General features: G+C 53.2%; 3 protein-coding genes across 12 annotated transcripts; 2 read left to right on the top strand and 1 right to left on the bottom strand.

The window, feature by feature from the left end:
* Positions 1–2,614: 2,614 nt before the first annotated feature.
* Positions 2,615–12,376, bottom strand: FRS3 (fibroblast growth factor receptor substrate 3). Its single transcript, XM_012773257.2, has 7 exons — positions 12,292–12,376; positions 10,528–10,671; positions 9,466–9,554; positions 8,055–8,241; positions 5,253–5,414; positions 4,246–4,394; positions 2,615–3,959 (listed from the first exon to the last, which is right to left on the bottom strand). The coding sequence occupies exons 3-7, from the start codon at positions 9,529–9,531 to the stop codon at positions 3,045–3,047; spliced, it is 1,479 nt and encodes a 492-aa protein (XP_012628711.2). The 5' UTR covers positions 9,532–9,554; positions 10,528–10,671; positions 12,292–12,376; the 3' UTR covers positions 2,615–3,044.
* A 683-nt stretch (positions 12,377–13,059) lies between these two features.
* On the top strand, positions 13,060–19,189 carry PRICKLE4 (prickle planar cell polarity protein 4). 8 transcript variants are annotated; one of them, XM_076003360.1, is made up of 9 exons: positions 13,060–13,171; positions 13,702–13,881; positions 14,170–14,337; positions 15,466–15,614; positions 16,132–16,218; positions 16,848–16,985; positions 17,274–17,477; positions 17,967–18,171; positions 18,625–19,189. In XM_076003360.1, exons 4-9 carry the CDS (start codon positions 15,483–15,485, stop codon positions 18,993–18,995), a joined length of 1,137 nt encoding a protein of 378 aa, XP_075859475.1. In that variant the 5' UTR covers positions 13,060–13,171; positions 13,702–13,881; positions 14,170–14,337; positions 15,466–15,482; the 3' UTR covers positions 18,996–19,189. The 8 variants fall into 8 exon arrangements, with proteins under 8 accessions (XP_075859475.1, XP_012628690.2, XP_075859474.1 ...); XM_076003361.1 differs by having other exon boundaries at positions 13,070–13,171; positions 13,845–13,881; XM_012773236.3 differs by lacking the exon at positions 14,170–14,337 and having other exon boundaries at positions 15,471–15,614.
* Positions 19,190–19,386: 197 nt separating this feature from the next.
* Positions 19,387–20,770, top strand: TOMM6 (translocase of outer mitochondrial membrane 6). 3 transcript variants are annotated; one of them, XM_012773253.3, is made up of 3 exons: positions 19,387–19,667; positions 20,121–20,221; positions 20,449–20,770. In XM_012773253.3, exons 1-2 carry the CDS (start codon positions 19,540–19,542, stop codon positions 20,215–20,217), a joined length of 225 nt encoding a protein of 74 aa, XP_012628707.1. In that variant the 5' UTR covers positions 19,387–19,539; the 3' UTR covers positions 20,218–20,221; positions 20,449–20,770. The 3 variants fall into 3 exon arrangements, with proteins under 3 accessions (XP_012628707.1, XP_012628706.1, XP_075859480.1); XM_012773252.3 differs by having other exon boundaries at positions 20,121–20,225; XM_076003365.1 differs by having other exon boundaries at positions 20,121–20,225; positions 20,390–20,770.
* The last annotated feature ends 2,898 nt before the right edge of the window (positions 20,771–23,668 follow it).

Raw genomic sequence — 23,668 nt, 5'->3', positions numbered from 1 at the left:
GAGCCATGTCTGGGCATTCAAGAGTCGAGGGGACGAGGTTGGTACGTGGGCACAGGGCAGGCCCTGGGGCATAGGGCAGGTTCTCCTCAAACACTGGCTACAGCTGGGCTCCTCCAGGCCAGGCAGGGAGCAAGGAATGGGGGACACATGCCTGGCATGCAGCCCCAGCTCAAGGCACTAATTAACTTCATGGCCTGAGGCAAGTCACTTCACCTCTTGGCCTCTTTCCTACCCTGTTCAGTGGTGATAACATCCCACTCTCCCACCCAGTGGCCTGACAGAGGCCTGGTGCAAAGCCAGCTGGGCTTGTTCCCTTGCAAAGTGCTATTATTACCCAGGGTGGGCCTGGGGAGGGCCCTCCTGGTCTGACCTGAAATGTCACTCCCAGACAGGATGCTGGATGCTGTCCTTTCCTGAGGGCAGCCCAGGGGTGGGGAGGGCCAGTTTCTAAAGAAGAAAACCAAGCACTCAGCAAACATTTGCTGCTGTTAGTGATGGTGACGATGGAAACTGATCCCATCTGTGCACCACACCCTGGCGGCGGGACAGGCTCAGACAGGGGGGCAGCAGTCGCCCGCCTGGGCATCGCTCCCACTGCCCCTTCTGGCAGGAAAGCTGTCCACCTGCACCCCGCCCTCCCTGCAGAAGGAAAATTCCTGCGGTAGACCTCGTGGGTCACAGGCAGTGACCAGGGGAGGGGACAGGGAAGGTGGGGGGCCACTCTGGGCTGGAAGCCAGCTCCTGGGACACATCTCATAGCCCCCCCCAGCCCCGCGAAAATGCTCACTGAAGCAATTACAACTTGCTCTAGGGGCTCCCGGGGGTCAGACCAGGATCTGGTGGCCCAGAGAGTAACTGCTCCTTCTTGAACTGTTCAGCAAAGGAGCAGCCATAAGCGGGAGGTTTGGGAGACTGAAGAGTTGTGACTTCTGGTTGGTTTCTTCCTCAGGCACAGTGAGTTGTTAACACAGCTTGCAAGAGTCTCCTCTATTTCCAGAGTGGTGTCCTGTTCCTTGTCTCATTGGCCACGTCTCACACCAGCTTCCAGGTGCAAAAACAGCCTATTTGGGGTAACCTAATGCTTAAGATAGCACAGAATGGCCAAGCCAGTTCCAGACCCTGGGTCTCTGGACTCAAGCCAGCCTCTGGCCACCCCACAAGAGTGCCTGCCCGTTAGTAAGGAGGAGCCTGCATGGACGCATGAGGCTGCAGCTTGGCCAGGGCCCCTAGGCTGGTCCTGGCATGGCCCCCCTGTTTGGAGAGAACACCACCCCTGACCGTAGAGCAGAATTGAGCTGGCTGGGTAGGCTGCAGAGAAGATGGCATTTCCCTACCGCAGTGTGGAAAAAACTACAATGAATCCAGCCTGCAGTGGCTGACCCTTCTGGTCTGTAGATCCAAGGACGTAGAGGGAGAAGGATTCGGTGCCAGCTCCAGGGCTATGGCAGCTGCCCTCTTGCACCCTGCTGGGCCCTACTTCAAGGGCCTGCCTCACATCCTGTTGCGGCTGCTCCTCATTGCCCATTTCACTGACAGAAAGTGACACCGGAGGTCGGGGTGGTCTGGAAGCTAGTCAGTCCAATCCCCAATGGGGAGAAGGGGGCTCCAGGAAATGGGCCTTGGCCAGGGGTGCCCTGGACAGTGGGAGGGGAGAGAGCTGGGTGGGTTGAGCCCTGGCCTGTCTCCTTGGGGAGGAGGATAGGTCTGCTTGATCCACGGGGCAGGGAGCTAGAGCACAGTGATCAGAGACAAGACTCTTCCCCAAGTCTCAGACAAACCCCGCTGTCAGTCCTCATCTGGGCCCTGAGTGGCTTATCACAGAGGCTGGATTTCCTTTAGATTAGCTGCACAGGGTTTGAGTCAGAAATGGAGTCTGGGAGGGAGGGAGGCAGCCTCAGGACAGAGAGAGGGAGCTCCGCAACAAAACTGCATGGAAGTGGGCGCCTGGGCGCAGCCCGTCAGACCCTGGGCTTCCAGGCAGGGGCTCCAATGTGCTGGCTCCGTTACGCCCCACCCCTGCGTGGGGTAGAGGAGTCCCAGACAGTCCATTCCTAGAGTGTAGTTCTCTGGGAAAGATAGACTTTGTGAGGCAGATTGTCTAGTTACACATTACACTGTGTTTTTGCCTTTTGCTATAATCCGGGGCTTTTAGTAAAGTCCTGTTTAAAGGTCTGGACTTGACTCAGCGGTGCTGGGGGCAGCTAAGGAGGATCCAGAGTCTGCCTTTGGGCCAAGGTGTCAAAGGAGAGCACTGGCCCCTGGGGCCTGCCCAGTGGGTGCAGAATCAGAGGAGGTGACTATTGAATAGTGGCCCCCCATGCAAAATTTCCCCACCTGTTGCCAGCCCTAGAGGGTCAAGGTTCCATCCCATTAGGGCAGTGTTCCAAGACTTCAGCCACCTCGGCACTTTACTTCAACAGAGCATCCATCCTGGCAACTTCAAGTTCTGGGCCAGAACTTCTTGGAGGACATAAAGAAATAATCATCGACTTGTTGAAAAAACCACAATGGCCCCAAATTTCCCAGAATGAAGCCTCTACCTCTATTAGGCCTGCTTTTGCCCACCCTAGACCACATCAGAAAAGATTCCATAAGATGATATCATCCACTGAGACAGAATTTAAAAATAATTATATTAATAATAAATATGTTAAATACATTTAAAACAATAAATAGAAAAATAAACTGATAAATAAAATCAACAGGTACAAAATGTTTCAAAATTCCAACCAAAAAAAACACACATAGCCGACAGACGAGACAAAGGACAGAATGGAGGGTGCTAAATGCAACCACGGGAACCCTTCACAGTTACGTCCCGGCTCCCTCCTCGCCTGGTCACCCTCTTCTCTCCTCAGCTGGGAGACCAGGACATTCAGTGGCTGGTACCTTTGGGGACTCCAGCCAGTGCAGGGAAGCATCTGGTCCCACCTCATGCCTTCTGCAAAGCAACCCTGAGCCCTGGGGAGGGGGTTCAGAGGACAGGAGTGTGAGGCAGAGGCTGGATCACGGTGGGGCAGAGGGTGGTGAGGACCAGGACGTCCCTACAGAGGCAGGTCAGTGCTGTTGTGCCGGGTTTTCCTGGCAGTGCCATCGTCTCGGGGCAGAGCCCTCTGCAGGTTAGACATGGCCACGGTCTTTTTGAGGTCAATCACGGCATAGGAGTCTGAGCTGCGGGCAGGGTGGGTGGTGGGCACAGGGGCTCGGGGGCCCGAGGGGTTCTGGGGCCCCTTGGGTCGGTCTCCGCCCCAGCCCTTTAGCTCCACCTGGATGTAGTTGAGCTGCCTTGGGGGCTCGGGGCCCGGCCGGCGGAAATCAAAGTTGAAGACCCTAGGGGAGCCGCGGCGGCGGGTCAGCGGCACAGGGAAGCTGCTGTGGCTGCGGAGGGAGGCCCGGGTGCTGGTGGGCTTCTGCAGCGGGGTCTCGTCCTCCTCACCATCCGGGAAGCCATTGGAGGAGGGTGTGAGCCCATCCCTCGAGTCCCCGTCATCCCCGGCCTCCCCTCCCAGCGGCTGGGCATTGCTCTCCCACACGGGGGGCAGCGGGGGCAGATTCTCGTAGTGCAGCAGGGCAGCCCGGCGCTGGGCAAGGCCGTTCCAGCCCGGCTCCTCTGGGCTCAGTCTCCAGCCGGCCCCTCGCCGCAGCCCCCCGCTGACGTTCTCATAGGTGCACTTGGGCTGGGCCGGGCACTCGGAAGGGCCCTCGTTGTTGTTGTTGTGGTGGTGGGGGTCATGCAGGCTGGGACAGAGGCCCTGGCATTTCATCATGTGCCGCCGAGCAGGGGTTGGGCCCAGCACGAACTTCACCTGGCCCGGCTGCAAGAACACCTGTGGGTCCCGTTGGTCGGGGCCCCGGGCCTGCGGGGGGAAGGGTGCCTGGCCCTCAGGCAGCGGCTGCAGGCAGTGCCGGCTCCTGCGGTGGTCATCCTCGCTGGCCGGCGTGTTGACATAGGTGTGGGACTGTGGGCAAAGAGTCCAGGTGAAGCAGGAGGGGCCCAGGACAGGGAGGAGGGAGAGAGTAGAAAGGACAGGATGAGAGGAGAGCAGCGCAGGGCAAAGGGTTGGAGTTTCTTCTCCCCTGTCCCCCAAACCTTCCAGGGAAGCTGCCTCCCATACTAGGGACAGGAAGGGACCCTACCAATTTACTTCCCCTTCCTGTTATCCTTACTGGGAGGAGGCGGCCATATTTCCTATCCCCTGTCCCCACCCAGACAAAGGTGGCAGGGGCTGGCCAGCTGCTGCTCACCTGCTCGTCAGGGACAATGAGGGCATGGGTGGACTCTTCCCCAAGCGAGGGGTGTCGCAGGCTGCTTGTGGAGAGCCGGCGGGGAGCTGAGAATCGCGGGCCCTCTGCAGGGCAGCCATTGGAGAAGCTGGAGACAGTGTAGCCTAGAGCTGGGCACAGGGGAGACAAGGCCAGGTAAGGGCACTTAAGCCACCTGACAAGCACTGGCAGCTGCGTGTGTGGTGTCGTGGGACTGTCCAAGAGAGGGGAGACACTGTCACGGCCCCCACAGGGGTAGCACCACTGAGCTGGCAGCATCTACTACGCTTTCCCTTTCTCTCTGCTTCTCAAACCCTGCCTTCCCCTCAAAGCTCAGTTTGAAGCCCCCTCCCCACTTTCTCCACTGCAGCCTTACCTGCAACACCGAATATACCTTGTCATCCCCGGACCATCCCTTTGCCTCATTCCAGCTCAGCCAGCGAGCTCTGGGGAAGCTCCTCAAACAGGGACTGGGTTTCTATTTCTTCTGTCCCCCACAGGCCAACCTAGGGAGTGCAGGACACCGAGCGGATGCCCGGGCTGGACTCTGTGCCTGAACAGGCAGGAGCTGCAGGAACCTCTCCAGAATGTGGCCGTGGCCAGGGTTGCCTGCACCAGCAGCCAGGAAAGGTGTCCAGACATGACCCAGTAGACACAGGAAGGAAGCAAAAGAACTCTAGAGTACTGTTTCTATGGAAACCCAACATCTTCCTGTCTGATTCCCAACTATCCATCGATACAAGGCCCACGATTCAAGCACCTCAGCTTGAGTCACCTGACTGGCCCAGCCCAAGACGTATGCATCCTCAATAGCGGTTCTGACCGTGGACAACTGTCCTGGAAGGCTGGGTGAGCCAGCACCCCACCTGCCTGCTTGACTCGCCCTCCACGACTCATGCTTTCCAGGGCCTGTGTGTGCGCGTGCATGCGTGTGTGTGTTTGCATGTGCACATGCGCACACTGGGATACCGGCGATGGGGTCTCCTCACCGTTGGGCGGCTGGGGGGCCCGAGGGAGGTCAAGCTCAGCAGGATGGCTATTGCGGGTGATGATGACTGGCTCCTCCATCACATTGATGCTGTTGCACTGCATCAGGTCCTGGAGGAGGTTGAAGATTTCCTCAGCCCGGGAGCACTTGAATGCAAATATCCCTGGAGGAGAGGAAGGAATGAGGCTCCTCTGACGCTGGGCTCAATAGGGAAGGACCAGAGGAGCTCAACAGGTGCACAAAGTGCAGGAAATGTCCCTGAACTCCAGTCCCAGGGCCTGCAGGGGGCAGGAAAGCCTCTCCTCGTCCTGAGCATTCTTTCCAGAATCATTTCTCTAGAATCCAAGAGCTGGAGGAGCTGGGCCCAAGGTACCCTCCTGTCTCCACACCTACACAATCCATGACCATAGTGTTTTTTTTTTTTCTTTTTTTGAGACAGAGTCTCGCTTTGTTGCCCAGGCTAGAGTGAGTGCCATGGTGTCAGCCTAGCTCACAGCAACCTCAAACTCCTGGGCTCAAGCAATCCTTCTGCTTCAGCCTCCCGAGTAGCTGAGACTATAGTCATGCGCCACCATGCCTGGCTTATTTTTTCTATATATATTAGTTGGCCAATTAATTTCTTTCTATTTTTAGTAGAGACAGGGTCTCGCTCTTGCTCAGGCTGGTTTCGAACTCCTGACCAAGCGATCCGCCCGCCTTGGCCTCCCAGAGTGCTAGGATTACAGGTGTGAGCCACCACGCCCGGCCCATAGTGGTTTTTATGTATGTGTGTGTTTTTAAGAGATGGAGTCTTGCTCTATCACCCAGGCTGGAGTGCAGTGGCACAATCAGCTCACTGTAGCCTTGAACTTCTGGGCTCAAGCAATCCTCCTACCTCAGCCTCCCAAGCAGCTGGGACTATATGTACGTGCCAGCATACCTGGCTAATTTTTTTCCTGTTTTCCAAGACAAGCTCTCCCTATGATGCCCAGGCTTGTCTCAAACCCCTGACCTCAGGCAATTCTCCTGCCTCAACTTCCCAAGTTGCTGGAATTACAAGCGTGAGACACTGTGCCCTGCACCATCATCTTAAGAGTGAATACTTCAGCTATATTCCTCTGCAGTGCAATCATTTTGTGTGTATGTTCAGGCGTAAGGGGAAGAGACTAAAAACCAAAGTAGAAAAGGATAGTGTCAGATGAGTAAATGTTCCACCTCATGTGTTGCCTCCATTTTCCTCCGCCTATCACCCCCGCTCCAGGAAAATAAGCTCCACCAGGGCACAAGCCCTCAGCTCTCTGTCCACTCACCGCTAAGCTCTCTGAGGGCAGAGGGTCTACCCTGTTCACTGCTTGATCACTGGAGACTTAGCCCAGTGCCTGGCCAGAGAGTGACTGCCCACTGTGTATTGGTCCCTGACCTCACAGAGTTTAAATTCTGGTGCACAAAGGAAAAAAAGATGGGTAGACTAGCTAAAGACAAATATGGCAAGACAACTGAGGGGCTCCTTGATGCAGCCAGCCTTATGGCCTTTCAAACTCCAACTGTAAGTCAAGGTCCTGGGCACAGCAGGACTGGGCTAAACACCTGTGCTTTGGGGGATCCCTCTGGGCATTAGGCCTGCCTTGGATTCTGCACTCTCCTCTGTAACAGTGGGACCCGGGGCTTGGGGAAATCTACCTGGGGTGTGTTTGTGCATACATACACAACTAAGATAAATACAATCAGGCTGGGAACAGGACAACTGTGGTTTGCAGGAATGGGATGGGAAAGATATAGGAATGAAAAAGATCTATTCTGGAGAGATATGTCAAGGGCTAGAAAAGACCAGGAAAGCCTGGAGTTTTAGGTCCCAACCCTATGTTGGGACCTAGGGCAGCCCCTCTGGGATCACAAGTATAGATCAAACAACCCCAGGAGCAAGGAAGCCCTTTCCTCCCCTCTTTCCACTCACCCTCATGAGCTCCAAGGATAAGATACATGGAGGGGAGGCTCCTCCAGCAAACACAGCCTCAGAGACTCACTGTTCTGCTGGCAGCCTCGTCAGAGAAGCTCATTCATTCCACCTCTGCACAGTCATAATCCCAAACTGCATTTAACATAATCCCATGCAGGATTCTTTTTGCAGAGCTTATGTCTGGATCCTAAGAGATACACCCAGACCACGCCACCCCTTCAAAGAGCCATGGCTGGCTCTAGCCTCCACCTCATGGAATAACCCACCGCCTGCCCTGACCTCTGGCTTCAGCAGGTGAGGGGAGGGAGAATACATCACACTCCAGTGCCCACAGGTGATGGGGGACAATGATTAACCTCTCGAGGGTTACAATGTACTTTAGGGCCCCAAGAGCCCTGCCTCTCTAAATCTCTCATTCCCAAGCCACTCGGCCAAACAGTAGCCAGAGTTTCCTGCCTGACCTTTCTTTTCATTCCTCCAAGGTATATAATCTGGGGCTCAGAGAAAAGTGCCTTCCTACTTAGGGGGCAAAGGGATCCTTGAAACTGGAGTAACAGGGGGAGGAGGAGTACCATGGGCTGAGCAACAAATGTTCCCACAAACGTACTGGACCAGAGCTGCAATGACTACAGGGGAAGAATACTGGCCTGGGAGTCCAGTTGGTTCTGTGAGCGCATGCTATGTGCCCTTGGCCAAGACCCTTCCCCTCTCTGGGAAGCACCTGCTAGATCTGAGGGCTGGGTTGCATGTAAAGGCCCATTCTTGAATTCCACAGCTTCCCCATAGTCCCCTGAAGCATATCTTCCACAGTGCCTACCCCAGGTGCATAAGCCCCCATCCCAGGGTAGGGCAGGGCCTGGTACTCACCCTGGCCTGTCTGACATCGGCGGCCACTCTCAAAGGAGAAGAGGTTGGAGTCGTAGCCATAGCGCCGCAGGCAGAGGTAGGGCCAGCGGACAGACTCTCGCCGATGCAGGTGCAGCACCAGCTCATTCTGCGTCAGCTCCATCACCCCGGAGCCCAGCTCCACCCCCTCATCATCCACATTTGTCACCTGCAGGGGACAGCAGAGAAGTGTCAATGAACAAGTCCAACAAATGTTTGCATGGGTTCCAGAGCCACTGGGAGGCGGTCCGATGTAGGGCTGGAGCTGGGGTACCAAGGGTCTCGCCTGACGCTACCAGACTCTCCTGAGTGCCACATGATTACTGGGGAAAGCAAAGAGTTAGTGCCATGGAACCACGGCAGTCCTCTGGCCAAATCCTCCTCTCTGGCCCTCAGCTTTGTCATTTGGACAGCGAGAGAAGAGGTAGTTGACCTCCAAGGTCAGATGTTTAGATGACCTCAGACTGCCCATGGCTTAGTATCCAAGGCCCAGATATTAATAAGGAAGGGGTTCAATCAGCACCACATGTACTCACCAGCAAATTGGTATTAACGGATCAACACCTAAGCGGACATATAGGAGTAACCCTTATCGGGTGTCGGGAGGGTGGGAGTGGGGAGGAGGGGATGGGTATATACAACTAAACGGGTAAGATGTGCAATGTTTGGGGGATGAACACACTTGAAGCTCTTACTCAAGGGGGGAGGGGGATATGGGCAATATATATAACCTTAACACTTGTACCCCATAATACGCTAAAATAAAAAAAAAAAGGAAGTGGTTCAATTGTACATTCAAAATCTTAAGACCCTGGGGAGTCAAGCCCAAGGCAGAACCAATGTGTACTGCCGCTCCTACCTCCCCAACTGCATGACCTTTCCCAGGGCCCCCTCTTTTGGTGGGCGGGAGAAACATGCACCTCCCCCACCCCAGTGTGAGAGGGAGGAGGTGGCTCCCCCTACAGGCATGTGTTGTGAGGGGCCCAGGCAGGTCCACTGGGCCTGCCCATGGCTTCCCAAAGCAAACAACAAACACCAGAAGAGTGCTGACCATGTGCTAAGCATTTAAAATATGTTAACTCACAAATACAGACTTCTTGTTTTCTCCAAAACACATATACATAAAGTTACTAAAATACACTGACAGAAGTAAATGCTCTAAAAGCACCATTATGGCATTTCTTAATTTGTTAGTATTAAAAGCTGCAAAAATGGCAGTGGCCTGGGCCTCTTTTCCTCAGGCCACCTCAGAGGTCTTGAGCTAGAGAAATTTTAAAACAGCTCACAACCTCAACCTGTCATTTCGTTTTCTATAGGGAGGCTGGGGCAACTCCACTACATGGGGCCCAAGAGGCCATGCTGGGAATGCAGGAGAGAAGGGGGCTCTGGGTACCTTGAACTTGGTGGGGTGGTTGTCTGGGACACTGTCTCTGTTCAGGCAGCTGCAGCAGCTCCCCATGGTGTCAGAGCAGCCAGCTCACCCTACGGAAAAACATAAGGGATAAGCAGGTCACTATGTCAGTTCACCTACTCTGTCCAAGAGACTGAATGACACAGACCTTCCCTCAAGGAATTCACACTCTCAATCCGGGGCCAGACACACCTTGGATAAACATTAATTCAAGTTACAACATGTTAAGGATTAATGCTGATGGGGGGAGGGTGGAGAGAGCTCCTTGGAGGTAACATGTGATATGGAGCTTGAAAAGTATATAGGATTCTGATCCAAGTAATGACGGAGAAGGGAGACTGAGGCAGGAAGAACAGCATGGATATAAACAGAGGCACAGAAGTGATCTGCATCAGATGGAGTCAGGTGCCAGCCCAAGGCCTCATTTGGATTCAGCAAAGAAATGGTCACCTGGGAGTCCCAGACACTTTGGCCTGTACCTTTCCCTTTTCTCCCCCACCCATTCCACTTCATCCAATTCTCTCTTTTTCTCCCTCATCTCCATCCCAATATCTACCTCAAATTTCTCTGACATTTTCTTCAAATGAGTTGTTACATTATAATCGTAAAGATACATTCAGAAGATTGAACATTTGAAGTAGAGCACAAGTTTTATAATCTCAATTGGGTATTTCTTTATTAAAAATAAAAGTGCTGGGATTGCTCCCCTTTATCTGAAGGGGAGACCAGGGGCCTTACTATTTGGCTTTTCCTTCCAGGATTCTGGTACTTGGATCATATGTTACAATAGTCAGGCCCGTGCCTAGGATGAAGAGGACACAACCCAGGCTTGAATGACCTAAGGGAACAAGAACACATGGGCCAATCCCAACTGTGAGTTTTAAGGGTTTGCAACTTACTGCAAGAAATGAGTTTGTTAGGGATTAGCTATCCTTCTACAACTCCTGCTGAATGCATAGAGCCTTGACAATTCATTGAGCCGCACCCTCTGTTCCTCCCAACTTGGGAAACTCCAGAAAACGGACTCCTATACACAGCTCTTACCTCACCCAGGCCATTGGGGAGCTGACCAAGGGAGGGGCATGAGGAAGGATTCCCACTTTATTCCCCCTGTCCTTGGTGGGGTGCCATGGCAAACAGTCTGCAGAGAAGTCACCTGGATCCCTCTGGGACACACCTGGGGCTCACCTAGTACAGGAGACAGAGACCACGAATTAATGGAAACCTATTCTCACCCCTAGCTGTTAATGAAACTGACCTGCTGTCAGTCCATCCTACCTGGATGTCTGTTCCAGGACCTAAAGGGACAAAAACACCAATGAAGAAAGCAAGATCAAGAACAAAGGGACCACAAATGCTAAGCCCCATAGGCCCTGAGAGGGACAGACTCCCCTAGTGTCAATGAGTTTGAAGTCTAAGATAACCCAAGACCTTTTCTGTCACCTTTAGAACCCCTTCTGAGTCTTATCATAACCAAAACCAAAAACACCACCTTACCTTTGCAGAGAACTTTAACTCTACAAAGAGCTTTCTCAAAAGGGGAGTATGATATAGTAGAAAGAGCACTGGTTGAAGATTCAGGAAACCAATATTCTAGTCAGTTTTGTTTCTATTAAATATCTGGGAGACTGTCAAGTCAATCCCCTACTACTCCTCCCAACTCCTACCCCAAGGCCTTAGTTTTTAGGGGAACCATCTGTAAACTGTGGAGTTTCCAGATTAAATAACTTCTAGAGGTAAGCATGTAAAACAAAGATCACGAAAATGGATATATTCCTCTTCCAGGACAGGCTCCTTTAATTTCACATTTGGAAACTTGATAGGTTTTTTGTTCCCCAAGCTCTTAAAGACCTAATTTTAAACATAAATGTTAACAATAAGCCAAAATTTCTGGGCATCTGAACCCAGGGCAGATAAGTTGACAAGCCAGGTCTCCAGAGATTCTTAAAAGCCCACCCTCCTGCTCTGGAAAAACAATACTTCCCAGGGTCCCTTGTACCCTGCATCTTTGGACAACTTTCAGGTAAAAGGAACCCCATCAAGCAGGCTGAAAGAGGTGTGCACAGACTAAAGACAGGTTGTGAAAATACTGGGGCTTGAGCCAGCAACGGGGGTGGAGGGGTGGGGGAAGTGGGGGGGGGATGTAAAACCAAGAACTATGGGGTGCAAGATGGGGGAGGGGTTCACTTTTCCTATCACCATCTCTTCAAGATATCAGGACATAACAGCCCATTGACGGGGATTACATCTGGCAGGACAGGGGAAGGGGCTCTGGTCTAGGATAGGTGTGGATTGGGGGCAGGAGTTAGAAGGGGTTGTGGGGACTGAAAATGCATGAGAAGGCTTGGGGGGAATATGGGCAATAATTTTGGATTTGGGCATTTTGGTTAGTGCAAGGAGAGAATCCGGAATATGAAGGAGCGGAGGAATTTCAGGACAGTGGAGGCATTTGGGGGCGTCCAGGAGAGAAGGGAGGGTCTGTGGGCGAATCAGGGGATTTGGAGAATGAGTGAGGGGTTTCTGAGAGCTCCAAGAGATGCGAAGGTGTGGCCAGGGTGGAGGTGGGAAAGGGTGGGGTTTGCGAGTGAGAGGTAGATTTAGACTGCAGGACTGTCAAGGGGAATTTCTAGACACCCGTAAGGAATCAGGAGGTCGGGGTGCGTGTTGTCCCTGGATTCCCGCCCCCAGCCCCGGAGCTCCACCGCCCGCCCGCCCGGGGCTTCCTAGGGAGGGAGCGGAGACTGCAGCGCGACGCAACGCGGCCTCAGTGGAGCCGCATCGTCCCCGCCCCGCCCCGCCCCGACTCACATCGCCCCGCGGCCCGGGCGGCGCCGGGCCCCGCTCCCGGGTCCCGCTGCAGCAGCCGCCGCCCGCCCGGAGCTAAGACCTCCCCGCCCCGCCCCACGGCCGCGGGGTCGGAGGTCACCGGCAACACCAACGAGACGCTGCGGGCGGGCGGACCCGAGCGGGGCGACCGGCGCGCAAGCCTAGAAGGTCCCTTTGGAGGACTTTGCAGTCGCGAGCAGGGAGCATGCGCAGACGCCAGAGGGCGCTCCGGGCCAGCGGCTGAGCGAGCCTGGCGGGAACGGGGCGGGGCCCGGAGCGGGGGCGGGACGCGGAGGTGGGGCTGAGGGGACCGGCGGTGGCGGGTACTCCCGGGAGCCGAAAGGGGACAGAAGGTGTGGGGAGAAACACAAATGACAGGGGAAGAGGCCTGAAGGGGCAGAAGGGAGAAGGGCAAGACGAGGGACCCCGGCAAAGGGCTGAGGCGAGGGGAAGAGGCGGGCGGGGGACCCACTGGGGACAAAGGGGAGGGACGTGGGGCCAACACGGGGAGGGGCGGGGCCAGGAGACCAGAGGGCGGGTCTAGGGGTCCGGGAACGCAGGGCGAAGGGTCTCGGGGCGCGGCAGTGCGTTTCCAGTCCGCCAGTGGTTGAGCGCCCGGCGTGAACGCGGCTCCTTGTGTCTGCTGGGTGCCTGCGGGGGCGCAGTCACTTTCCACCCCGAGATCCCGCCAATGCTTCCCTTCGGCCGGGCTGGGCGGGCGGGGCTGCTGGGGGCGTGGGAGAGGAAGGGCCGCCCTTTCAGGGCGGGTAGAGGCTGGCGCTGAGGCCTCGGGTGGGGACTGAGTGAGTGGCCCGACAGCGGAGTCGGTCCGGAACAGCCTGGACTCCAGCGCGCAGCGAGGGTGAGACCCCAGAGGACTCCCCTCCCTTTCCTTAAACTCCCAGAAGCCAGACAGGGAACCCCAGCAGATTCGGGAACCACACCGTGTCCCTGCCCCGGAGGTGGGCCCCGCCAGGTCCTAGAAAAACTTGGGGGATCTGTCGAGAAGGCACTTGGCAGGACCGGGCACTCTCTCTGCTTCTCCCTCCTACTGTCCTGGGAAAACTTCCCGTTCCTCCAATTCCCTAGGTCCTAGGGCCTCTTGGGCTCTTCCCTTCAGGGCAGAGGTGGGTTGGGGAGGTTGAGCTCCAGAGCCCGGTTGCACCTGCGTGGAGGCGGGAGGGGATAGGCGTGGGCAGCCCTGTCCCTTATCTAATGGGGAAAGGAGAGGGGAATTATGGAAGGAATCTGGCACGTTAGTAAGGTGGGTTCCCTCGCTAGGTGGAGATGGAGTTTGGCCACCTGGGTGGGGGGATAGGAGGGTGGAGGGAAGAGGGCGGATTGTGGAGCATTGTTTCTGTGTTCTTGTTTCTATTTTCGTGCAAACTAAAGCTAACCTGTAAGGGGGTGCAAGTCTCCTTCTGGGACCCAGATGCCCCCTCCTTCCTTGCTGCCTGGAGCCGGGGCAGTGCTGTTAGGGAAGTGGCTACTTCTGGCCCTGAGTGTGAACAGTCCATCCTGGCCACCTTCCACAGGAAACCCGACCTGAGGGACAGAAGAGGAAGGAAGCAGGTGGGTGTGGAGCCAGGAAGGAGGAAAGGGTGGCACAGGACATTTGAAGGGGGTGGGGTGAGGATGGGTTTAGGGCTAGGAAGCAATATAACTGTTACGGTCCAAACCCTGGCCTGAACCCCAAAGCTAGGTCTTAAAAGAGGTCAGGGATTTGATGATGGCCCTCCTGTGCCCAGCTACTGTCAATTCCATCCCTGGCCAGGTGTGGTGGTGGCTCACGTCTGTAATCCCAACACTCTGGGGACTGGGGCAGGAGGATTTCTTTTTTTTTTTTTTTTTTTATTTCAGTGAAGTCATTTGGAGTGGAAAGGAGGATTTCTTGAGTCTAGGAGTTTAAGACCAGCCTGGGCAACATAGCAAGACCCCATCTTTACCAAAAAGCAAAACAAAACAAAAAAGAATCTATCTCAGCTTTCAGAGGCTATCTCCTCCTAAGCTTCCCTAGCCTTCTAATGCGTAAGTTAATTAACCTTACGTAAGTTAATTAACCTCAGTTTGTTTCAACTGTCAAGTAGGATAATAGAAACTATCTCATAGGATTACTTTGAGAATGTACTATATTATTTTAAAAAATCTACAGTAGTCCCTGGCACAGAATAAATATTATGGAAAAGTGTGTGCTGGTTATTTCCCGCCCCCCCCCACACACACATACAGGGTGTATATATATCTGTCCATAGCTCTGGTCTCACACACATACAGGGTGTATATATATCTGTCCATAGCTCTGGTTTCATCTCTGTCTTACCCACTAGACTAAGAGCTCCTTGAGGGCAGGGCCCATCCCTTCTCTACATTAAGAGTCACTCCTTGCCCCCAAAATACTGTGGTCATATCAGGACTTGCCGAGAGGAAGGCTGAAGAGATGTGCTTAGATTATCCAATGAAATTGCTGCTATAAATAGAAGCCCAGGATTTTCCTCTGTCCTTAAGGAACTTACAGACCAGTAAAGAAGCTGAGAGAGACGCAGGGTGCAAAGAGAGAAACGTTAGGTGCTAAATCTTGGAGCACCAACTGTATTGACTTCTGGAGCTCATAGAAAGGGGAGCTGGTATGGGCCAGAGATGCTGAGAAGGGCTTCCTGGCAAGGAGGTCCTTTAGCCCGGCCCAAGCCTATAGAGCAGGAAAATCTGGGCCTGTGCAGGAGTTGTGAGGAAGCAGGCTCACTGGGACAGTGAGTGCTCAGTGAGGCCAGGGGTGGGTGTGGGGGAGTTAAGGCTGGTGAAGTGAGAAGGGAAGGGCCAACCTGCCCAAAGGGTCACCAGAGAGGCAAAGTGCCTTCTCCTTCCACTGTGGGGCATCTTTACCTCTAGTCCAATCTTGGGAAACCCCAGAATTTGAACTTCAGAAACTCTGGAGTTGAAAGGCCTGGCCTCAAGTCCTGGCTCTGCCACTTACTAGTTGTGTGACCTTGGGCATACCATTCATGCTCACTGATGCTCAGTTTGACCATCTGTAAAATGGGGATAATACCGCGTAAGTCACTTGGGTGTTGGGGGGATTGAGATGATGCCTGTAAAGCACTTAGCACTGCCTAGCACATTGGAAGAGCCCAATAAATGGAGATGTTCTTATTGTTTTAGGGTAGACTTTGCCACCAATGTCAGTGCTGAACTCTGGCTGGCCCCACCCAGAGGACAGCCCCATCCTTGGGGAGCTAGGTCCAGCAGGCAACTCAGACAGTGACTCAGGCCACCTGCCAGGGGAAGACCCTGAGGATACCTCCGCTCAGGTAGTAAGAGTCCTGCTCTTCCTCTGAGACCAACATGCCTTCTATCCTTCGGACCTCCTCTCTTTTTCACCAACCAGGAGGTATTCTGCCTTTGTGCCTAACCTCTTGTGGCCCTTTTCTTTTTTCAGGAATTCCTGTCTCTGTACCTCCTCGGGACATATGGTTTTGACTTTAAGCTCATTCACAGGAATACACATTACCTCTCCTAGGTGCTCTGTTTTCAAAGCAGACCCTAGGGGCTTTGGCCCCAAGGAATGAATGGCGTGGTTTCAAGCATAAGAAGGGAAGCTGTTTTGGGGTGTGGGGTCTCCCCAGCCTCCCTCAAGGAAGACCCCAGAGGCAGGAGTGGATCAACTGTCCTTGCACTCAGGATCTGGAAGGAGGGCTCTGCAAATGGAGGGGCATGCTTAGAAGCTGTTCTAGATTGGAGGAGAGGTGGCAATGAGGAGGGGGGAGAGAAAGGGAAAAGAAGGAAAAAACCTAGCTGCACTCATCCTCTTCTACCCTGTCTCCTTAGGGTCCCCCTTTCCTGGACACCAACCAAGCCCCCAAGTGGCCTGGACTTCGGACCCTCCTGCAACAGCTCCCTCCACAGGACAGTGATGTGGGTCCCCCCTCCCCATCTTCCCTTGTGCCTCTTTCTCCCTCTCCTTACTTACTGTGGAAAGAACCTTCGTCCAGAAGTCAGAGGGCATGTATTTAAGGGTCAGCTATTCCACTGTTGGGGGAAATCATTCCCCACCAGCCTGAGTTTTCACATCTACATGAGGTTTTCCCATCCACCAAAAGCATCTGCTCTGCTCTGCCCACCACAGTGCTTAGCTCAAGAGCAAATGAGAAAATGGACATGAACGACTTCTGAAACAGATCATGGAATGTACAAATGTAGAGAGTATGGTTGTTAAGTATTTATTGAAGCCCTACATGTGCCCAGCTTAAAGGTTTACAATTCAATTGGGGAGGCAAGACAGGAGTATGTAAAATAATACTGAACTCTAGCTCATTGGGAAAAAGGACCTAAATGATGACCATTCCTGGGGTGGGGTGAGACAGAGGTGGACTTCCTCTCGCTCCTTTCCCCCTCCCTTCTCAATGCCCTTCCATGCTGCTATCTCTTGCATGCCTCCCTGAGGTTCTGCAACCTTTTTTTGGCCCCACAGCTAAGCCTTTCTCAAACAAGCCCGTCTGGGCTGCTGGGGCTCTCCTAGTCACAGTGGAGGCCTGTTTCTGCAGGAGCGCTACTGCCTGGCCCTTGGGGAGGAGGAGCTGGCTGAGCTGCGGCTCTTCTGTGCGCAGCGGAAGCAGGAGGCCTTGGGACAGGGGGTGGCCTGTCTGGTACTTCCCAAGCTTGAAGGACACACCTGTGAGAAAGTATGTAGTGCCTCCCCCTCAAACATTCCCCTTCCTCCATTCCTTGCCCTCTCACTTCTGCAGAAAAGGCTAGCTCCTAGGACTCTGGTTGGAAATCAGGGTTTAGGGATTGGTAATTTGGCAAACGTTAGGAAAAAGAAACCAAGTTTGGGAGCTCTTGATGGAGGCTGTAGTGGGTGCGGGCTTGCCAGGGTATGGGGAGAACAGGTTGGGGTTGGGGTGGAAGAGCCAGGAGGGAAGCTAAGAGGGTGGTGCCAGCCTAACCAGCCCAGTGCCCCCGCCCGGCAGTGCAGGGAGCAGCTGAAGCCAGGGGAGTACGGAGTGTTTGCAGCCCGGGCAGGGGCGCAGCGCTGCTGGCACCAGCCTTGCTTTGCCTGCCAGGCCTGTGGCAAGGCCCTGATAAACCTGATATACTTCTACCACGATGGACATCTCTACTGCGGCCGTCATCACGCCGAGTTGCTGCGGCCGCGCTGCCCGGCCTGTGACCAGGTACAGCTCCAAGGGAAGGGGCACGGGGTGGGGGGTGTCTGCCCAGGGTCCAGAGTAGCAGGATGTAATGGAACACCCTCCAGGGCTGAAGTATCCCTCAGTATCGCGGAGTTGGGGACCGCAAGCAAAGTCCCTCAAATTTTCTTGGACTCAGAGTATTTCTCTGGAGCAGGGACTCTTGGACAGATGTTCATCTCAGTATGCTAAAGTGCCCAGTGCTGTGCCTGATCATGCCAGAAATTCCCTTAATGTCAGGTAGAACCCTGGGTTGGGGGTCCAGGCGGCCGGGTCGCACTTTGGGCTGTGCCACCTGCTATCTGGGGGATCCTGGCTAAGCCAACCAGCCCTCCCCTGCGTCCACGAGTGGCTGAGTAGATCAAATGGGAATGTCTGTAGACGTGCTTTAGCGTTAACTGGAGATAAGGCGTGGTTATTGGATGAATGAATGAGTGAATGAATGAATGAACCGTTCCCCTCTCCCTCTCCCAGCTGATCTTCTCCCGGCGCTGTACAGAAGCGGAGGGACGTCGCTGGCATGAGAACCACTTCTGCTGCCAGGACTGCGCCGGGCCCCTGGGCGGGGGACGTTACGCCCTGCCGGGGGGCAGCCCCTGCTGCCCCAGCTGTTTTGAGAGCCGCTACTCGGGTGCGGGCTCGAGCCCTGCCTGGGCACTGGAAGGGCGGGCGTCCCTTGGTAAGGGCGAAGGTGCAGATCAAAGCGGAGGGGGCGGTGGCTTTGGCTGGGGGTTCTCCCGGGTTGAGACCCTCGTCCCAGTCCCACACCGTCCCGTCCCTCCAGCAGCCCCTGTTCCCCCACCGCACCCCCCAGACCCGAGCTTCGGGGCCCGCAGCTCTCACCGCGCGTCCCTGGCCGGAGCGCTCCAAGGGCCTCCCGAACCCACCCCGCGCCGCGGTCGGGGCTGCAGCGCCGGGCTCGCTCCCAGGAGGGGGACGCGGCCGCCCTCTGGTGGGCGGAGGCGGGGAGAGGCGCGGGACCCAGGAGCGGACTCGCGGCGGCGGCGTGCACGGCCCGGGGGTGGGGCGGGAGGCTGGGCTCAACCCGCGCTCGTTCGGCGAGTCGCCCCGCCAGACTCTGGGAGGGAAACTTGGGCTCTGAGATGGGCGTTTCTGACCCGGCCCGGAACAGAGGAGACCGGACCCGGCCGCACTGAAGGAAGGGACCGCGCCTCGCTGAACGCCGCGACCATCTCCCTAACAGCCCTCGCTGCCGCCGGCGGTGCCAGCCTGGAAACCCAGACGGGGCTGCTTGGAGCCAGCCCCGAGCAGGAGAGCCGCGCTGGGGACAAGGCAGCGGCATCCAAAGGGCGGGAGCAACATCGCTTGGAGACGCCCCATGATCCCGGGGAGGACGCCCACTGCCCCACCTGCTCCTCTTCCTCCGACTCGGAACCCGAAGACTTTTTCTTAGGCCAGCGCATTCCCCGGCTCTGGAAGACCCCCGGAACCCTCCGACCGGGGGACAGCGACACCTCCAAGAAGCACTGCACCATTTGCTAGTGGCGCACCCCAGAGACGGGTGTGAGTGGGGAGGAAGGGCTCTGTGAAGCAGAACCAGGCTCTCCCCGACTGAACGCGATCGGGGCACGCCTGGGGGAGGGGGCGAGGCGGCAGATTTGGAGTGCGCCCCCTTCAGGACAGCGCGATCTAGGAGTTGATGGGGACTTTGGGGGAACCTCATTCTCCAAAGCTACGCTTGCCCTGCTGATCTACCCCTACCCCCCCAGGCTGGGAGCCTGGTCCCTGCCATCCGCCTCCTGAGCCAGTTAAGTGTTCGCTGAGCACGCGTGACTGGCTGGCTGGAGAGCCGGAGGTGGGACCGGGCACTAGGGACGGTAGAGCTGGGCCGCGCTCTTCCCCGCGCAGGGTTCGCGGACGCGCAGCCAGGGGCTGTACCTCTAGTCCTGGGCGCCGTACCAAGCTAGGGGAACGGCGCCCTCTGCCGGCCGGTAGCCGGCGGAAGTGCCGAACCGGAAGTTGCGTGATCCGCGGGCGCCCGTACGGAGCGTCGTGCGAGGCGTGTGTGGAGCCCAAACGGACTAGCATGGCTTCCGGCGGGGTTGTAGTGAGCTCTGCGGGCGCGGCAAATGAGGCTCCTGAAATTCCGGACAACGTGGGAGATTGGCTTCGGGGCGTCTATCGCTTTGCTACCGATAGGAATGATTTCCGGAGGTAACCGATCCCGGGGACCTTGGTCCCGCCCTGGCCCTCACGACCTTATACGCCTGTATTTCCCCTTCCTTTAGAGGCTGGTGCCCCCGGGGCATTTTGGTTTTATGTTTTAATATTGCCAATACAGTGGGCTCTTCGTGGCTCTGACTGCTTTACTGAGGCCTTTGGGCAGGAGTTGTATTTCTTTTGCGAGGCTGTATCTATAGACAAAATCACTCTGACCAGGGGAACTGAAGAGGCACCTACACATAAACTAGCTTTTCGGCCCTGAACAGCTGTTTAACTGACCTTTAAATTTGATCCTGCTCTTATTAGGCACAGAAACAAACTCCAAATTCCCGTGCGGGTCTTGGGCAACTTGCCATGTAACCATGTTATCAATGCTTCAGGAAGCCTTTTCCTCCCAGTACTTTTCTTTAACCATAGAGTGAATGAAATACATTGTTTTTCCAGGAACTTGATCCTTAATTTGGGACTCTTTGCTGCGGGAGTTTGGCTGGCCAGGAACTTGAGTGACATTGACCTTATGGCACCTCAGCCAGGGGTGTAGCCAAGTAGGTAAGCACTTTAACTATAGCCATGTATGGAGGCTGGGAGAAGCAATAAGTTGTATCAGTTATTCACTAAGTGTAGGAAAGAGAATGCATGTAAATAAAACCCGTGGCTATTCCTAGTTAAATGTGTTTCCAGATGTTGCAAGGGATTTAAATATCTCTTATCAGTTTCCCACCAGTGCTTTTGCATTCATGATGCCACCCATTGTCCTGTCATCTGATTGCAGACAAATGGAATCCTGTGCTGCACCCGAACCTTCCAAAAACAGAGCCTACAATTTGTGACCACCACAAGATATGTCCTGATGGCAGCTGAAATGTGATTCTCATGGGCACTTTCCTGTTCCCTACTTGGTTTCCTTTTGTTCCCAAGTCCACTCAGAACTCCATTCTCTGGTCAGCAGTCAGGCTTCAGCTAAAGCATTGTCTCTGTTCTGTAAAGTTCTGTACATAGTTTCTAAGTTTCTGCAGAGGGTGATCTTTGCTCCTGTCCTGAGGAATAACAATGGTGTTTTAACAAATATTTGAAATAAACACTATACACAATGACAGCCATTTTATTCTTTTAATAAGAAACTTCTGCTTACAAAAACAAGGTGTAAAAAGTCAAGATTACAAAAATCATAAAAACATGATTTATATTTCACACTCAAGAGAAATAGGAACAAGCTCCAAACATGGATTGTAATGGAGGTGGTTTGCTTTGTTTAGGGAAAAAAAATGGAAACTGTAACCATCATACGTTGATGTTAACACAGCATGAAGTTTATTCTTAGGGATTTCCATTATTAAGTAGTACTGAGGGAAGAAGCCATTTGGTGTTGCATAGCATTTTAGTGCACCAGGTAGGTTTTCCAGGCACCAGGGAGGCATTGTTGCTGGAAGAGACTGATGTTTGGTGGCAAAAAGAGGACAGTGATGTGTAGGAGGAGACAACATATAAGTAAGTCTGGACAGTAGACACTAAAGTGATACTGCTGAGGAAACTACTTCCTTTAAAGGAAATAGATGTTTTCTGACCCTAAAATTCATGGTAGTGCTACTGTTCAGGGGTTTAGGGTTTTTGGGAAGTGGAGTATGTAAGGAACTGGCAATGGAAAGACTCATGTAGCCATAGAAGGAGGTGGAGATAGAGACAGGTTAACTCATGGCCAATTTCTTCTAGTTGATTTACTCCAATAGGCTTTTTTTTTTTTTTTTTTTTTTTTGAGATAGGGTCTGTATTGCCCAGGGTAAAGTGCAGTGGTGTCATAGGTCACTGCAACCTGGGACCAAGTGATCCTCCTGCCGGGAATACAGGAGCATACCACCACACCCAGCTAATTTTTCTATTTTTTTGTAGAGATGGGGGTCTCACTATGTTGCTCAGTCTGGCCTTGTACTCCCAGATTCAAGCAATCCTCCCACCTTGGCATCCCACAATGCTAAGATTACAGGTCTGAGCCACCTTGCCAGGCCAACTTTTTTTTTTTTTTTTTGAATACTGCTTTCATGTGCCAGGTCTCCTATGAAACTGGTACAGGATTAAAGGACATGAATAGAAAAGGGTTGGTATAAATGGCCTAAATGTTATAGCTGACAGATGTTGTCTCTAGCAATTTGTTTACTAAAGGTAAACAGGACAAATAGTCTTTCTTGACCCTGCTGGCATAAATCTCATTAAGAAAGCTGTTTGAGAATTAGATTTTTTTTTTTTGAACATCAAAAAATTTATTAGCTTTTAAAATATAGATTCCTAGACCTCCCAGATTCTAATTCAGTAACTCTCGGGGGTGGAGTGGGGGGGGGTCCCCAGAATCTGCATTCTTATAAGCTCTTCATATTACTTTAATAGACATATTTATGTGTATAGACACACACATACGTGTATGTTAATATATCCCTTAGCCATAGAGGCTGTATAGTGCCTTTAGGCCTGGGAGCTCCAGGGTTGACATGCAACGAATCATAAGACAAGCCATGCCTGAAGAAAAACAGAGAGGGAGCTAGGGAAGAAAAACTGCAGGGGTGAACAAGGCCTGTCACCTTCTGGCTCCAGCTCCAGCTCCTGGGGCAGGGTGGGGCAGGGCGGGGCAGGGCGAGGGCTCATTTGGGGGCCTCCCCCCCCCCCCCACCGACTGTTAACATGCCTGCCCTGCGCCACCAGAGGCTGTGTTCTGGGGCGGGCTCAGATCTAGATTTTTTTTTATATGTAAAAAAAACCCCTACCATTGTCTTAGGAGTATTAGTCTGATCTTATCTGATAGGAGGAGCCAAGACCCTTTAGCAGCAGCTGTCTACATGGGATCACAGATGCTCTGAGAGGTTTATATTTTCCTGAGTATTAAGATGAAGAAGAGTTACATACATGAAAGCAAGGCTTAGGTTTGAAGCCATCAAACCCCAAATGGTGACCAAGGAAGAAACTTTTTTTTTTTTTTTTGGAGACAAGAGTCTCACTTTGTTGCCCAGGCTAGAGAGAGTGCTGTGGCGTCAGCCTTGCTCACAGCAACCTCAAACTCCTGGGCTAAGCAATCCTCCTGCCTCAGCCTCCCAAGTAGCTGAGACTACAGGCATGTGCCACCATGCCCAGCTAATCTTTTCTTTATATATTTTTAGTTAGCCAATTAATTTCTAATTTTAGTAGAGATGGGGTCTTGCTTTTGCTCAGGCTGGTTTCAAACTCCTGATCTTGAGTGATCCGCCCGCTTCAGCCTCCCAGAGTGCTAGGATTACAGGCATGAGCCACTGCACCCAGCCAAAGGAGGAAACTTTTAGGCCATAGATAGATGCTAAATCTATCAGACCTGCATCAGACTACTTCCAAGACAAGAAATACCAGCACCTCCTGTTCTTTATAGGAATGAAACTTAGATTCTTAAAATCTGCCACCTGATCTACTCATAATTATGAAGTTTTCTTTGATAGAAATTTCCAGAGTTGAAAATCAAAATCCAGCAAGAATTAAGAAATGTTACCTTCCAAAAGCAAAATTCAAACTTAACTCAAATTTTAATGACTTGGCTTCAAGTAATAATGTTTATTGTCGGTTGGGTTTTAAAGCTATAATGCTGGTTGGGTAAAGTTTCACTTAAACTGGCTTGATTATTCAGAGTGATACAAATTTATAAATAAAACCACCAAATCTACAATTTCCAAAATTTTGATAAATGATTCTATAAATGAAAGTGCCAGCTTTCATCACTGCCAATGCAACATTCTTCCCAAGGGAAGTTAACTGTACATCCTGTCACTTTTCAGCCATAGGTAGTTAACACTTAGTACTATGAAAATCTCTAGCTAGTTAGATTTTAAATGAAATATGCCAGCAGAAGTATGGAAAGAGTTCACAAAAATGACTGCTTACCACAGTGCTATAGTATCTATGGTGTACTGAGAGCAGTGTGTGGGCTGAACATGAATATAGTGGTTAAAGTCATAGCCCTAAATCAAGAGAATGTTACTAAA

Source organism: Microcebus murinus, chromosome 5 (genome assembly GCF_040939455.1).
Source record: "Microcebus murinus isolate Inina chromosome 5, M.murinus_Inina_mat1.0, whole genome shotgun sequence".
In the NCBI taxonomy this organism is placed as follows: domain Eukaryota; kingdom Metazoa; phylum Chordata; class Mammalia; order Primates; family Cheirogaleidae; genus Microcebus; species Microcebus murinus.
The sequence above is the reverse complement of the archived record's forward strand: the minus strand, read 5'-3'. Positions and strand labels throughout refer to the sequence as shown.